We start from the raw sequence: 17,637 nt of genomic DNA on the forward strand, positions 1-17,637 counted from the left end.
AGGTTTAACATCCTTAGGTCCAATATTGGTCTTAGGGACCCATCCTTTTTGGGGATTAGAAAGTACAGTGAGTAAACCCTGATCCTTGGTGTTGTAATATAATTGGTTCTATAGCTGTTACAAGAGAGTACTTCTTGTTTGAGGAGCTGTTGGTGCTGTAACAAAAGTTTGTGAATGCAAGGTGGAATATAGGGAGGATTGCTGGTAAGCTCCAGGCGATGACCCTGTTGAATAATGTCTAATAACCATTCGTCTGATGTTATTGATTACCAAATGGGAATACATTGTTGAAGTCTTCCCCCGACAGGTGTAAGATGATCGGGGGAATTGTAGGAAAGTCAATGCTTATTGGGAGATGGAGAGGTACGCGTTAGTGTGCTTTTACCTCTGCCCTTGAAAATATTTCCTCTGTACCCACCTCTATAGAAATCTCTAAACGGAGAGGGTTGTGTGTTGATTTATATGAGGAGACATTAGGGTCTGAGGAATTACCCTTGGATCCTCCTCTATAGAATGAACAAAAGGTGCCTCTGTTAGATGGGGATTGAAGTGCTCCCATCCATTTTGCCACCTCTGTCTTTTTTAATTTTTTTCAAGTGCCTCACCTATTTGAGGTTCATAAGGGTGTTCTTTGTCAAAATAAGTATCGAGAATAGATTGCTGAACCTCTGGTTTAAACCCAGAAATCCTTAGCCATGCATGTCTTCTAAGGAAAATGCTGGTGTTAATTCCCCTTGCTGCAGTATCAGCAGCATCTAGAGCACATCTAATGGGGGAATTCGATATTAGTTTCCCTTTTTGCACTAGCTTTTGTGCTCTTTTCTTATGCTCCTCTGGGAGTTGTAGGAGTAAGTCCTCCATTTCGTCCCAGTGGTCCCTATTTTATCTGGCCAATAGGCCTTGTGTGTTGGCAATGCACCATTGGTTGGCGGATTGAGTAGCTGCTCTTTTGCCTGATGCATCTATTAATTTAGACTCCTTGTCTAGAGGAGGTGCATCTGCTAAAGTCTGTGAGTTTGCTCTTTTACGAGCATTAAATACTACAAAAAAATCTAAAGGCCACCGCCCCTTAATAAAAATGGAGTCAGATGGTGGAGTTATATTTTTTTTGTCAACCCTAGATGTTAATATACCCTTCCTTTTAACCCACATTTGGTCACTGTTTTAATGTAAGTTGTTTACATTTGTTATCTTAGAAGTGGCCTATTCTTGTAGGCCCTGGGGCAGAAAGCAATCACAAAATACTGCTTAGTAACAGCTACTGTTTACCAATTTCCTTCATCTCACATTTAAGGATGTTTTCATAATTTTTAAATTTTTTTAAAGTTTCCAAATCACACCATGATCTACACCACACTTTACTTCCTTCTGTGAACATGCTGTTCCCAGCTTTATGGCCAAATAGTACACCAGTGTCATGAATGGAAATACTATACGGTGCATGTTTGAAGGCAGGACGAATTGTGTTATTGATTGGAATAGTGTGTGGCGAGGTGCTATGATCACAATAAGGAATCCATCGTCCGAGTTCGGGTCATGTAGATGGAAGTGAACTGGAAGAATCCACTGTCTCCACGCTCATGAGGGGAGAAAATGAATGGCTCACTGAGAAGATAGTGTAGACAAACTCCTGGAAAGGGAGCACGGAGGTCAAAGAAACTGGAAAACAAAACAGGGTGGCCTAATGAAAACAGAGTTAAAGAGTAAATAATAACAAGCATTTGCAATGCAATCGGTCTCGCATTTGTTTGTGTTAGAGCATTTGGCATTGCAAATGGCAATGTTTTTTTTTACCCATGTGTTATGGAGTGTATGTATGTGCTGTGGAATTATGTGGGTTGGATTAGTTATTTGTGGAATTGTGTGGCTTGGAATTGCGTGTTGTGGAGTGATAGAAGTGGAGTGGATTTGTGTAGTGGAATTATGTGGCATGGTGTGATGTGGAATTATGTGGTTGGTAATTACATGGTATTAATTGTACTGGAATTATGTGGGCTGCGATTGTGTGTTATGTAGTGTAATTAAGTGGAAAGGCAGTTTGTGGAGTGGTATGTAGTAGAGTTTAATTATGTAGTGTGCTGTTTAATTTTGTGGCATGTAGTGGGATTGTGGGTTGTGGATTGGATGTGTGTGGTGTGTTGTGACATTGTGTTGTTGAGTTGAATTATCTGGTTTTGTGTTGAATTATGTGGTATGGATTGGAAATGTATGGTGTTGAAAAGTGTGGGCTGGAACTGTGTGGAAAGATTTGCCTTTTTGGAGATTGCTACTATCGATTCAAGCTCTCAAATGAAGGTTAATGCAAATGAGAAATTAAACATTGATCAAATGTTGGCATCTATGCATAAATAAAGGGGATTTGCATACCTGGTGGTATGGGCATTAGGCCGGTGCAAAATATGGCTGGGATGGACCATAAACCTGGTATATAACAGTTGCACAGCTCATGGCTGAAGGCAGCTGGTATTTCCACGTATGTTCTAGTAACTCTTGTTCTGCATGGGACAGGCTATTGCTTCATGGGCAGCCCGCATCCCTAGACAATTGCAGGATTGGGGGCAGGTGCAGATGGTGGTCCGCAAGTTTCCAACACGTTTCTGATTTCAGCATAGAGGCCCAGTAGAATAGTAGCGGCTCTGTACTCAAGAGGCATTTAAACCACACGCTCTGACATGCCATGTCAACTGAAGGCCGGGGAAGTGGAAGAATACCCATACAGTAGATACAGCATGTCTTGAGAGATTGCGCATGCGCGCTACCTAGGCAAGACCTAAAAAGGACGAGATCTCCCTGAGCCCACTCCTTTCCTCTGTAATTTGCCTGCAAATTATATTTCCTCCTATTTAACAATAAGGGTTTTCATGATGATCCCAGGAATACAGCCTACCACCCTGCAGCACAAGCTTTTCAAAGCAGAAAAGCACAGAAAAAAAGCATATTTTCTCTTCTGCTCCTTAAAGGTGGCCACTTCAACCAGCAGCAGACATATCAATTAAGCACCAGACGCTGCCTAGGACAAATAGGGCCCGATGTAGGTAATCCCAGATTACAACTTCTTAAATACCGAATCATACCGATTCGGTATTTAAGAACTGGCAATGGGGATGTAGGTATTTTTACCGAATTAATTACCGCATCGGTAAAAAAAATCGGTAATTACCGATTCTGTGTTTGCCATTGATTCCTATGGGCCTTGAAGCCCATAGGAATCAATGGCACATACGGATTCGGTAATTACCGAATCCTGCCAGGGGGAACAGGGTGTCACTTTGACACCCTGTAGCATCCCTGTTTTTGGCTTGGGTGCAATGTGACACACATACATGCCCTTAGGGCATGTGTGTGCCACATGGCACAGGTGTACATGCACAGATGTGCATGTACACAGGAATTCCTTATTTACCACCCAATTGTATTGGGTGGTAAATAACGAATTCTTAGAGGCCTCTAGTACTGTCAACAGTGCTACCTACATTAGAATTTACAGGTTCGGTATTTTTACTGAGTCTGTACTTACTGATTTGGTAATTTTACCGATTCGGTAAATACAGAATCGGTAAAAATACCGAATCTGTAAATAAATGCCTCCTACATAGGAAAAGGCATTTACCGGTCGGTAACGGCCGAATTCGGCCGTTACCGACCGGTAAATGCCTACCTACATCGGGCCCATAGAGTTTTATCTGGTCATGCTTTAGTACATCTTCGGTTTTGTCTTTTCCTTCTAATCTGTTGTGTACAGGAAAACTGATAAAACAGGTGTAGGCAAAATCGCTGCTAAAACACCAGCGGAAGGGGCGGGGGAGGTATACAGTAAGCTAGATAACGATTAGGTAAATATAAAGAGCTAAATATATGCGTAGGGGTCAGAAGAAAATCGGTCATGAATGAAGTGAGAGGTTTTCTACATGCACACACTTTGTTCTAAGAAACAACATCCTGAGAGTTTGACAGCAGCTAAATTTCAAGAGAACATACCAATGGGTACAAGTGCAGTAGGGTAAATTACTAACGATTACTAAATGAACATACACCAAAAAAACAGCAATTGTGAAGTAAATATACGGTAATTAAAAAATACAATAGAATTACGGTAGGATGACAGCAACAATAAATCATACAATAAAAGAACCAATAAAACAGCACATTGTTCGCTGTATTGAAGGTCTGTGTAAACCAGTCTTTTTAAGTGCTTTACCTACATTTACAAAACCAAATCTATTAGTGCAGCCCCATCTTTTGGAAAACCTGGCAAGTAACTAACTATTTAAAACAAGTTTGTGATGCAGTAGCCACACTAGATGGGCCTGCTGGGCAGTGAAACTGTCATAAACCTCAGATTTCTAGGTTTTCAACTGAGGTGTTATAGATTTCATACTAATTACTGCGAACACATATTCTAAAATTATTAACTAGTTTTGTTAACAATAGTGTGGCAGTCTGTAGTACTACAGCACTGGAATAAGTTGTAATTATCCAAAGCAATTATGCTCACATCACCAGCTCCAAATATTGAAAAGTAGAGTTAGCCCTGATGGAACTTGTATCCTATGAGGGGCATGGAGATCACTTCAAAAAGTGTGTGTATCAACATAGCTATCATAAAATAGTCAAATTCCCCTAAGTACCAAAACATTTAACTTTGCTTTTGTGGGCAGGTGTGTAGATAGTCATAATATACACACTATATCTACTCGACTTCTCAATACAATGTGTGTTCTCCGTGTTTTTATTTTTTGAATGGTCAAGAAAACTTACACATTTTACAGTAGTTCAGAAGAACAGTCAGGTGGATTCCTGGCTATTTTCAAACCATACATTTTTACTCTTCAGTTTACGGACTTTCATTTGCATTATTAGATTACTGGCGCCAAGGCCATTTCTGTAATTGAGTTACTGTTTTATACTTTGCTACCGCTGCTTGCAGATGTGCCTACACATTACCAGTCCTTCATGCATTCTGTTGTGATTCAAAACTAAGTGTGCCTACCACCACCAAAGGGCAGGGGCGCTTCAGAAGAGGACATCCGGAGAGGCTACTTACTTGAACATCTGTACTCATCCTCCCGTCTTCTGATCTCTAACTCTACAAAGAGAGGATGGAAATAGGATATATATAAAAAGAATATATTATTTCGAGTTTAACTACCCAACCTCATGCCCTCTTGAAGAAAGAAGCATGTATATTTAAGCTCCTCCTTTGTCCAGGACTACACTATTTAAAGCTTTTATGAGGCCGCTTCCTTTCGGCTCAGTGGCTCAGCTTGAACTCCTCATATTCCTTTTATTTTGGTTCATGCTATCGCAAATCTGTGAATGGTCAAATGCCCTATTCCCTCCCCCCCCCCAAAAAAAAAAACTGTATTCACGTTGCTGAAACTAAGCAGCAGACAGAGCTAAGAAGCCACAAAAACAGACGATGCTTGACACGCTACAGAACATCCGTGTATTTTTGTCAAGTGGAAGACTGGACGGGAATAATATTTTAAAAGTAAGTAGAGTGTTAACGATAATGTACTCCTAGTGAGTTTAACATGGCTTTCCTCAAAAATCCATAGGTTAAATGCACTACGGAGCGAGCAACAGTCTTTTTTTAATTAATTTTTTTAACTATCAGCAGCAACTTTCAAATGATCACAGAAAGTAAACTGAATATGGAAATAGGATCAGTCGGACACGTCGAGTCTGTCGTGGCAAATATGCTAATTAATTTGAGTATACTATTTTAATTTTAAATAGAGTCCTTATGCTTTCTGATTTTTTTTGCATTACTAGTGTTTTTACTTTTCTATATGGTTTGCAATGCGATTGATATACTACGTTGCATCCACTACTAGCAAGGAACTTATTTACATTCACTAATTTCACTTCTGAATGAAAATAATGCTATATTCCTAATGAAACTCCCAAAATATTCCTCTAATGTTTATTAATAGTTTATTTAAATCAACTATCCTTCTAGAATGATTACAATCCTGAAGAAGCTCGTTCCTACTGGGGTTGCGGTTGTTACACAGTTCTCGTGAGACTCGATCCACCTCCCTTATTTAGAATGACCCCCGCATGTACATGGAGTGCGCCAGCCTTCAAAAAACGGACCTTGAATCCCAACCTGGGGATCTCAAAACGTCAGCCTCGCCCCCCCCCCCACCCCCTCCCACTCCGCACCAGCCCACTCCCACCCCAGTGCTTCTCCTTCCCTCCTTTTACCACTGACTAAAGAAACGAGGGGGCTGGTTGAAATTCTGCACTTGAGACGCCACGTGAGCGCTCGTGCCGATTCAGCCACAGGCACCAGCATCCTTCCACCCGCTCACGCTGCACCCACTGCTTGATGTAGGCTCCCCTATTCCCACGTGCACCCAATTTATAGAACCCCACACGTAAGACGCAGCGGGGCCATAGAGTGCCAACCACACGAGCTCCTTTGTCAGGAATCAAAGTTGGTGCCTGTTGTGGGCACGGTCCCAGTTGTAGGTGGAACAGCGCCTGTGCCCACCGCGCTAGTTTCACGTCTGTACTGACACACGAATACGCAGATGTGCTGCACTGTAATGGCCTTTAATTTAAGAGCGGTACAGATGGCATTAACTCGGGCTCCCTAGCATTAGGAACGAGCCGGCCTGCAGTGAACACACCTCGCTGGACAGTTCAGGTGGCATCACCTCCATGTTATGTAAAGTGCCGAATAAAGGGGCAGGGTGGCACCAGCTCTCTCCGTGTCCTGCTCCCAGCGCACTTATCGCACTACTGAGGGGGCTGAAAGGTTCCTTTTGAACCATTTCACAAGCACTGCAATACATACATTGTCGCCCCTAAGGTGCATGCGGTTTAGCAGTTTACTCGACATTCTCGAATGCAGTATTTTAAAAAAACCATGCTCAAAAACATGTGTCCTACTTAAGGCGAATACCCGATTCTGGCCCAAACTTGCAGTTATCTACTCAACAGAGAACCATTGTTTACATTAGATCATTTAAGCACACCGCGTAATGCATGCATGCGATACACATCATTTTTAACACACAGCACTATACATGCATGGGTTTATACATCATTTGTGCAAAAAACAGTATTCATGCATGGGTTTTTTTAGTGTACCACATCCCGCGTAAGCTAAGAAAATGTAATTGTGAATACAGGCACCGAGGATGTGATGAATATTAAATACAGTCCAGCTTGAGCGTGCGCCTCACGAGAACGGAAGTGCAGCATGTATGCCATAAACGAGGGGGTGCACGGACGCTCTTACATGGAAGGCCCACACTTAATTTTAATCCGGACACGATATTATGCTATTGGCTGATTAGCGCTGGTGCCTGAACTGCATTCCTTATCAGACGGCTACGTTCAACAATGCTCTCTCTCTTTTAGCCGCCCCCCCCCCTCCGTTACACCCGCCTAAAAGATCCACAGAAAATATAATGTCAGAAATGGCTTACTGTCTCCGAATCTCCAAATCCATGCTTGTACAAATTATCGTACATGGAGGTTTAACAGCCCAAAACACGGCGCAATGCAAAACCAATTTAAAGCTACAGCTCCGCTGCCAAATGTCTCCACCCCCTCGAAAGAACTCTTCTGGAAACCTCCTTCCAATTCAAAGCACAGCAGCAAGCACGCGCACGTATATTACGAGCGCAGGTGAGAGAGGCGGGCTCTGCTTTGAAAGGCAGCAAAGTTCTTTTGAACCTGCGAGGTTCCGGGAGATGCCCCGCCTCTGAGCCAGGCTCGCGGTGATGTAGCTTGTCCGGAGCGGGCACCTTAGAGGCAGAGGGGTGTGGGTAGCGGAGAGCCCAGAAGAAAGCAGGGATCCCGGGAGTGCTGGCGTTCTCGGGAGACAACAGGAGGAGAGAAATCCGGTGATGCGACGGAATGAAGGAGCCAACGGCAAAAGAGCCCAGTAAGTGGTACGGAATGCGTGTGTGTGCCTGTGTGTGCCTGTGTGTGTGCGTGGGCGTGTGTGTATGCAGTGTGTGTGTGCCTGCGTGTGTGTGCGCGCGCGCGTGATTGTGAGAGGCTGTGAATGTGGAGAAAGATGTGCACGGCTGGAAGAAGGGGGGGAGGGGCTGGGCGTGCGCGGCCACGATATGCAATCTGCGCTCGTACCCAGATCGGAGTCCCTTGAGGCCCGACTTCATAGCAATAGGTCTCGAACGAGACCTAAAAAAAGATAAGGAGGAGGAAAAGACCTGAGAAAATTAGAGGATGAATGAAAAAAAGTGAAACTGGACAGAGGCGAAGAGAGAAGGTGAGGTTGAGGGATTACTGCAAGGCAGTGGATGCCACAGATGGAGCGAGAAAGTGGTTGAGAGGACATGTACAGGGATGAGAGAAGACGAGAAGTAGAAGAAATTAGGCTAGGAAATAAAACACATGCAGAAAGGGAGAAAGGGAAAACAAGACATATTAAGAAACAGGTCCCTCCTTACCTGCACTTTGTACAAGTGTAGAAAACAGTCTGTCCCTCGTCCGCTGATCTCATTTGGCGTGTGTGGTACACCATCCCCTCATGTCCACACCGCAAACACTTCCTCTCGATCTAAAGCAAGAGTGAGACTGAAGGTTATAAGACTTGCCAAAACAACAGAATCAAGAGAGGCTTGAGGAGGAGTGGATCATAACAGAGGCAGACCTGCACACTGGGCACCAGTATCCCAACACACACATGCAACAGCACTTCTCTTTAACCATTTGCTTGATCAAAAACATTGATGATGTTTAAATCATCCACCCATTGCTGATACTTGGGTCATGAACTGAAGCAGTAAAGGGCAGAGAAAACAGCAGGCCTCTGTGTTAACACTGACCTTACAATCAATGCAAGATGGTGGTCTAGAACGGAGGAGGCAGAGAGAGGCAGACGCAGCACTAACTGTAAAGGGCCCCATCAAGTTATCTGGGTTACTAAAATGATGGTGATTGCGAAAGAGTCAGAGCAGCACACTGAGGGGCATATTTATCAGTCTTACACGCAATACAGCAATCCACCTTGCTGCACTGCACAGCGTGAAAGGGCAGGAATGCACCATATTCAACATTATACAGAGCATTCCTGTCCTTTCTTAGCGCTTGAACACTTTTTGCTGCCTAGCGCTAGCGCAGGCACCCTTGCGGCATGTTCCAAGGGTGCCTGCATTGTAGGCAGGATTTTTTGTGCAGGAATGGACACCTTCCTGCCCAAAAACAACCCTGAGAGGCATTTTCCTCTTTCTATGTGTGCTGCAGAATGCAGCACATGTTGAAAAAGGAAAAAATAAGGGGAAATAAAGATATTTCTCCTCGTTAATTCTATGCCTGGGAAGGCATAGCATTATCATGCTTTCCCAGGTCTATCACTGATAGTAAATCTGCCATGCACCAAAATCCATGGTTGGATGTGTAGGAACACCAACGCTTCACCCATGGAATGCATGAATGCATGAATGCATGGATGCATGAATAACGCAAGGCAGCAATTTGCGCCTAGATTACTCTAGATTCACTAAACCATGTAGGGCCATGAAAGGTGGCCTTGCGGGGCTTGATAAATCCCATTTAGGTTTTGTGTCACCCTTGCACCCTCCTTCAGTGGCACAAGGATGAAGCAAAACCTTGAGAAATACAACGCTAAACCTGCCGAGTGCCAGGCCCGGACAAGGATCAGGCTGCAAGTATAATGCAGGGAAGAGCAGAGTAAGATATGACTAAATGGAGACAGAAGCCTGTGGCCCACCCCGACACTGGTGGTGGCGCTTGGGGAGAGTGCTGCTACTGCCAGAAGCATTGTGCGGTGTCAAGCACTTAGCCGGCCCATGGTCAGGTGCTGACAGCCCAAAGACGGCCACTAAGAATAAGGCTGAAAGAGCACTGAGCCCCGTAACAACGCAAGGTGTTATGCAATGAGGTAACAAACCTTCATTCAGTCAAAACAATAAGGAGAGCACACCCAAAATAACAGCTGAGGGCCACTGATGTCATTTGTCCTTCAAACATTCCATGAAATATACTAATTACACAAGGAGTAGGTAGGGAAGGGGAACAAGGGACATAGAATACTGAAGGCAATCAGGTATTCATATATAATGATAATACATATAACACATTCTTCCCCTTACAACAAAACTAAAGACAAAAATTATCCATGCAGGACTTTCCATGAGGGTGTTCTTAATCTGGTGGACACCTTAACCTTACCAGCAGTGGATATTTCTTCAACAATATCTTGAAATGAGGGGGAAACTTGACTGCCTGATTCATTCACAAGACTACAAGATCTGACCCCAGGGTTAGTGTTTCAGTGGATCGGGTTTCACACTAAACGCGGGGTCAGCATCCTCTAGCCTTATAGAGTGGGACGCACACAAAGTGACAGCGAGGGGCCACTGCATACAGCAGGTGGTGGGGGTGCGTAAGGTCCTGGAACGCACGCTACAAGATGCAGAATGAGCTTTAGCAACCCTACTAAAAGCAGACGACGGCGGCGAGGTGGCCTAGACGCGCGTAGCTGAGGCCAAAACAAAATACGCTGAAACATTGAGGGACTTGCGTAAATATAACTTCAGAAAATACGCCGCCAGGGTGCACCGGGAGGGCAACAGGGGAGGAACACTTTTGGCCTGGTTGGCTAGACAAGATCCCGATTTGAAACCCATCACGGAAATCGCAGACCAGTCTGGTCGGCTCCAGAACTCGCAATCATGCAGGTTTTTTACACATATTACTCTCATATTTACCGAGCTCCTAGCCAGGGAGACCCCCACGCGATAGACAGCTTCTTCCTCACGCTACCAATCCCCCAAGTCTCACCGGAGGTCCAGAAGGACCTGGACCAAAAAATAAAACCTACAGAGATCAAAGCAGCGATAGGAACACTAGCCAGGAATAAGGCCCCGGGTATGGACAGCTTCCCCCTCGAATACTACCGGACATTCTCGGCTCACCTTACCCCACGGTTAGCCACTATGTTCGAAGACGCGATCACGGCGGGGGTCTTGCCACGATCCCTCCGGGAGTTGATGAGAGTCTCATTCCCAAAAACACACAGGGATCCCCAGCTCTCGTCATCCTACAGACCAATCACGTTGCTTAATTCGGACTGCAAAATTGTGCCAAACTGTAACACGTCTCACAATCTCCGCAGAATATTTCATATCCAGGACATGACACGTGAACGGTTCCCTAACGCAGCATGCCTTGTATTAGACCTGGAAAAGGCGTTTGATACTCTCCAATGGCCATACCTGTTTGAGGTCCTCAGAAAAAACAACTTTGGCCCGCGCCTGACTTCATACATTAGGCTCCTCTATTCACAACTCACGTCCAGGGTCCAGATGGGCAGTTACATCTCACCGGAGTTCAAAGTGGAGAAAGGGACCAGACAGGGGTGCCCACTGTCGCCTCTCGTAATCGCCCTGGCGGTTGAACCCCTGGCGAAACGCCTACGACAGGAGGGCGAGGTCTGGGGAATTCCCCTGCCGCATACATGGCACTGTGTATCCCTCTACGCAGACAACCTTTTAATCTATGTTAGGGACGCTACGAGCGACCTGACCTGGAGAACATTAGAGGAGTTCGTGGACGTCTCCGGCCTTAAGGTTAATTGGGAGAAATCCTCTTTATACCCGCTGAACCCCCATATGGCCCCCTTCGAAACCCAAATAGGCGCTCAGTTACTTGTGTGGGATGCCGCGGCCCCCCGCTACTTAGGAGTGCGGCTGTACCACACCCCAGAGGACATGTACGAGGGAAATCATCGTAAACCCCTGTCCGGACTACGGTCAGCGGTGAGCTTCTGGAAAACGCTCACGCTGGCACAATTAGCCGTGTGGCCCGGGCAAAAATGGTCCTGGTCTCCAGGCTACTTTATCACTTCGCGAACCTCCCGGTGATTCCGCCACGATCGTACTTTACAGAACTGAATTGCCTCCTGGCGGAACTTGTGTGGGGTGGAGGTCGGCGGCGAGTAGCGCTGTCCACACTCTACCTGCCTCCCGCAGAGGGAGGACTGGGAGCACCGGCCTTCGAGGTGTACTTTCTGGCGGCCCAACTCCAATGGCTGTCATATTGGACGGCAGCACGTCATATAGGGGAGACCACCACGGCCGACGGCCCTATGCCACAACCAGCGATCCATCGAATGCTGTTGCCAGGCACTAAACCCATACAAACTCGGCCACTACAACTGTCCATAGCCCGTACCTGTATGATGCGCGTCCACCGCATGTCCAAAACACAACCGCCATATTCGCCCCTGCTCCCACTGGTGGGCTTCCCACGAGGAGACACTTACTATACTCAGGGAACACTTCGTGTCTGGACAGAATTGTCGGTCACGGAGGTAGAATCGTTATTTGAAGAAGGTCAGTTGAAAACATTTGCGCAGATGATGGAGCAGTATGATCTCCCCCCCGGGCAATTCCTCCTCCATAGACAACTAATAGACAGCAGTCGTAAGCATTGGAACCCGGACGCAGGGGAACCCACACCCCACCCAGTGGTCCACACGATTCTGCACATGGGAGTAGGGCGACACTTGGTAACCTGGCTCTATAAGGCGGTGCGCTCACTACTCCTTCCATCGCTTCAATCTCTGCGCCAGAAGTGGGAGACGGACATCGGCAGAGTGGTCCATGACAAAGAATGGAGTACGGCCCTGGAATACCCTAAAAAAGTGTCCAGAAACGCCAGATTCCGAAATATACAATTCAATGTCCTCCATAGGGCCTACCTCACACCGCGCCGCCTACAGAGATTCTTTCCGGACACTCACTTCGAGTGTCCCCGCTGTCAAACCCCGGGAGCGGATTTCAGACATATGTTTTGGGACCGCCCGACACTCCGAGGATTCTGGAACACAGTCCGTCGGACCCTTGAAGAGGTCACGGCCATCACAACCATGACCACATGGGAGGCATGCGCACTAAGGATTTTCCGCAGACAGAAAATCGAGAAATTACAGTGCCGGTTCCTCTCACTGGCCATCCTACTGGCAAAACGGGGAATAGCCATGCATTGGAGGTCCCCCACGGGGCCACCGGAAGCGGCATGGATAGGCGCAGTACACAAGTGGGGCAAGGCAGAGGAAGAGATACTTCGAGAGGAGGAAGTACGTGGACACCGCAAACACCCCATATCCTTAGAGTGGGCTCGGTTAATGTACAAATTTACACAGGCGACACGCCCCCAAGAGCCACCCTCGGCCTCGCAATCCCAGACACGACTAGCCACTCCAGCCCCCGAACCTCCATGACACAGCCACAAACACCACCTGAACATCGCAAGTAGCCACGCCCGCGACATGACACGTGCCAATAACTCCCCACGCGTGGCTGCTCCCTGCGTCCCAGGGGCGCCGAAGCTATACCCTAGTGCAGAGACCCCCCCCCTCCCCCGGCTCCCCCCCTAGATTCCCCTTCCCATGCCACCCAGTTCATCCCCAAGTTCTTTGAAGAGTTAGAAAGTTTGGATTTGAGGGGGTACCCCCCCCGCATATGGTTCATTGGGAGAACCTATAGATAACGACGACACGACGACACATACAGCTGCGTATCATGCTGACATAGTCAGTGCTCTCTGCGACACCCAAATAGCAATTGACACACCACAAGCCCGTCACCTCGTCGACGATAGTAGACCGTTCACCACAGATAGTACCGACTCCCCTCAGGGGTGTACACGTGATCCTTGAGGGGGCCACGCAGTAAAAACTACCAGTACGCACGGTTAGGGGCGACCGACAGCCATGGGAGCCCGGAACGAGGGGGACCGCTGAGCGATTCTCTCTGTAACTATGTACCTATGGTCATGCAATGCTATATTTTTATAATTACTGTCATGATGAATGAAAAATGCAACCTAAAACCCAATAAACAAATTCAAACAAAACAAAATCAGTGGATCGGGTACAATGCATAGTAGGTGGTGCAAAATCTGGGTCAGGACAGGAATACATATCTTCATCATCATTTACTTCCTGTTCCTCATGGGAGCACCCAACTTCATGCAAACATTTGGCAAACCTGATGCTCCAACACTTGCCTTTATCAAGGTTACCAATTTTAAGGGTTTGCTAAATTTTTACTTGCTCTGCTCCACTCTCACAGGCATTGTTACACGAACCACATCTCCTAGTTAACAGCTCATGAGGTTTGACCTTGTATACATCATCGTATATTTGTTTGGCCAAAGGCTGCTTTTTCCCCTAGCCTTGTTCCAACAAGATTTTGATCTACATTTTGGTCAAACTTTTTAGTGGAACAACTTTTGAGCAACCACCAAGGCATAAATTAGATGTTGGAGTTCTACCCCTCAGTTACTTTAAGGGACTGAGCTCCGTCATAGAGTGAGAACTTCTGCAGTAGACCCACAATCTTTCCCTGATCAAACTGTGGACAGAAATTCTGTTTTGTAAGACCACATGGATGACATCCTTAAGATAGCGGTTTAACTTTTCAACCAAGCCACTGGTTTGTGGGTCAGATAGCAGTGAAGGTTGGTTTGATGCCATTCCGGTTGCAAAAATTCAACATCTCATTTGATGTAAATTGAATGCCATTGTCCATAACAATGAATTTAGGAAAGCCTTTAATACAGAATATCTCCTTCATTAAATTTATGATTACATCTCTAGTCACTCTTTCTACAATGATAACCTCCGGCCCCTAGAAGAATTATTCCACCATGACAAAGGCATTTGGCATATTGCATAAGGACTGTGTGATGAGGAACCACACGTAGACTTGTGAATAAAGCCTTTGAAGTTACCCATCTAAGCACAACCAGGACCGTCCAGAGTCTCTGAGCTACAACCAGCAGTCGAATACTGTAGCAGTGAGACTCGCAGGCACTATTCTACTCCAGAGTGTGGAACATGAAAAGAACAACAAGTGACTAGCTCATGCTCAAATGCCACGCTAATATCTCTTGTGAACATCTGGCTTATTAGGGGTAATGCATCGTAGGTTATCACAATTTGAACACCAATTGCAACTCCTCATATAGCGATCATCCTCATGGTCCATAAAAAGCCACCAAAATTTTCCTGGTAAGGAATTTTTCGAAGGCCGAAATACCCATACAATCTTGGTGGATGGCTTCTGTGATAACCCTCATGAAACCTTCAGGTGGCACACACTTACCATTCTTGAACAGTATGGTATTGAACACACTTAGCTCTTCCGCAACCTGGGCAAGACTTCAAAAACACCTCCTAAATGCCTAATCAGTGGCCACCTGTACAAGGGTTCTCTCCTGCCTTGCACAGAACCTTATTTTTAGCATCCTCGCTAAACGACCTTTCTTCTGTCAACAGTACATTTTATAGGGCACAAATTTCAATCACAATCGTGACAACATCAAGATCACCCATTTCAAGTTTTTTTTTTTAATCTTATAATGCGCGACTTAGCCCAGCGGGCATCAAGGCGCCTATCAAAGAAATATAATGCGAAAAAATATAAAACCGGGGCCAGGTGCTGGAATATCAATATGCCTAAGCGAAGAGTCAAGTTTTTAATGCTTTTCTGAAGAGCATAATAGAGGGTTGAGTCTTCAGTTCAGGGGGAGGTTGTTCCAGAGTTTGGGGGCCAGGAAGGAAAAGGCCCTTCCCCCCCACCTGACTCTGCGAATCCGGGGGACGGATAGGAGATTCTTGTTAGAGGAGTGCAGATTTCTGCTGGGAACATAAGGAACCAGTAGGGATCTTAAACCTTCTGAACTTTCGCCAGACAAGGCCCCATAAACAAGGCACAGGATCTTAAAAGTGATCCTTGCCTGGATCGGGAGCCAGTGCAGGCTTTTCCTAGCGGAAGTGGCAGAGGAGAGGCTGGGGGCAGCAAGGACAAACCTAGCTGCCGCGTTTTGGACGATCTGCAGGCATTGAATCAGGCCTTTATTGATGCCCACGTAGAGCGCGTTGCAATAGTCTAGCCGTGATGCGACCAAAGCAACAACGACCTGTTTGCGGGCTTGGAGGGAGAGATAATGTGTGATTTTTCTCAAGATCCTGATAATACCCCAACATGTGGAGACCGTCCTGTTTACACGCTGGACCATGTCGAGCGAGGTGTCAATCAAAATGCCCAGATTCCGCGCTGATTTCGTGGGCGAGAGGCAGGCTCCAGGAGATGGAGGCCACCAGTCACTAGACCAGACATCCTGGTCTCCGCCGAAGACCAGGACCTCGGTTTTCTCTCCGTTCAGCTTCAGTGAGTTCAGGATCATCCACTGCGCAACTGCCTCCATGCAGTTCCTGAAGCTAAGAACGGAAATACTCGCCGAGTGGAAGAGAGACACCATAATTTGGGTGTCATCGGCGTATGACCACACATCCATCCCAAAAGATCTTACCAACCTGGCAAGTGGGGCCACATAAATGTTGAAAAGAGTGGGGCTGAGAGCCGACCCCTGCGGGACCCCACATTGCACAGGTGTAGCTTGGGACAGGAACTCTCCCAACTTGACCTTCTGCTCCCTCTGATTGAGGAAGGAGGCCAAGAGACTCAGCGCAGGGCCATCCACCCCTATCTCCCTAAGACGAGCTGTTAGGATAGAGGGAGATAGGGTGTCAAATGCAGCTGTTAGGTCAAGCAGGACCAGCAGAGTTGTATGGCCCTGGTCGACCTTTGCACTAATGATATTTAGGACCACTGTGAGCCGATTCGGTGCTGTGAAACTTCCGGAAACCATGTTGTGACTGGTCCAGGCAGCCAGAGGTGTCTAAAAAGGCCGTAAGGTGTCGATTGAGGTGTAACTCTAGCATCTTTGCTGGGGCCGGAAGCAAAGATATTGGGTGAAAGTTTTTTAATATCTCCGGATCTAGGGTTGGCTTTTTCAGCAAAGGCTTGACTACTGCCTTTTTCCAAGAGGAAGGAAAAATGCCTTCCGTCATAGCATGGTTCATCACCTCAAGGTAGAGGGGCAGCAAGACTTCCCTACAGTCCTTCAAGATCTTAAGAGGGCATGGATCCAGATTTAGTTTTATTCAGAAGCAGATCTAGCTGCTGGTAAGTGAGAGGGGGGTAATTGGACAGGCTCCTATGAGGGTCCATTAGACAGCCTTCAGTAAGGGCTGGGGCCAAAGGGAGAGGAGAACCCAGCATATCCCTTTGTACTTCAAGAGTGGTATGAATATCCACTATTTTGGAATGAAAAAATAGGGAGATCTGATCACATAACTCTTGGGAACCTATAATAGGATCAGGGGTATGCATGGTGCACAAAGAGTCAACAATTTTAAATAATTCCCTAGGAGAGGTGAGGGAGGTCGTTAGATTGGAAAAATGGGCCTGCTTTTCCTCAATTACCTTTGCTTTATAGTCTCTAAGGAGGAGTTTATGTTTTTCCCTTTCCCTGAGATCCCAGCTGGCTCGCCAAAGCCTTTCCGGTTTCCTGCAGGCCTGTCTTAGAAGCCAGAGTCTTTCCGAAAACCAGGGGGCTGAGGATCTTTTCCTAGCAGAGTAGCGATACGACACTGGGGCCAGGAGGTCAACTGCACTTGCAATGGAGTTAGATAACTCCAGTGCAGCGGAACTGACATCCCCCACTGGAGTTGTTCTGACGTGAGCCATGAGGGGGGCCAGAGTATCATTAGCAATTCTCCTGAAATTCCGCTTAGGTTCCCTTTTCCCAGGGTCACACGACAACATGTGAGGAGAG

The 17,637-nt window shown here is 46.4% G+C and overlaps 1 protein-coding gene across 1 annotated transcript in view; it reads right to left on the reverse strand.

Annotated features, from left to right (window-relative positions):
* POLR1H (RNA polymerase I subunit H) overlaps nt 1-17,637 on the reverse strand; it is a 142,330-nt gene that overhangs the window by 66,402 nt on the left and 58,291 nt on the right. The window contains exon 3 of the mRNA XM_086945548.1: nt 8,433-8,542. Coding sequence (XP_086801674.1) covers nt 8,433-8,542 — 110 coding nt within the window. The remainder of the gene's footprint in view (nt 1-8,432; nt 8,543-17,637) is intronic.

Source organism: Lissotriton vulgaris, chromosome 12, assembly GCF_964263255.1.
Source record: "Lissotriton vulgaris chromosome 12, aLisVul1.2, whole genome shotgun sequence".
NCBI classification, from domain to species: Eukaryota; Metazoa; Chordata; class Amphibia; order Caudata; family Salamandridae; genus Lissotriton; species Lissotriton vulgaris.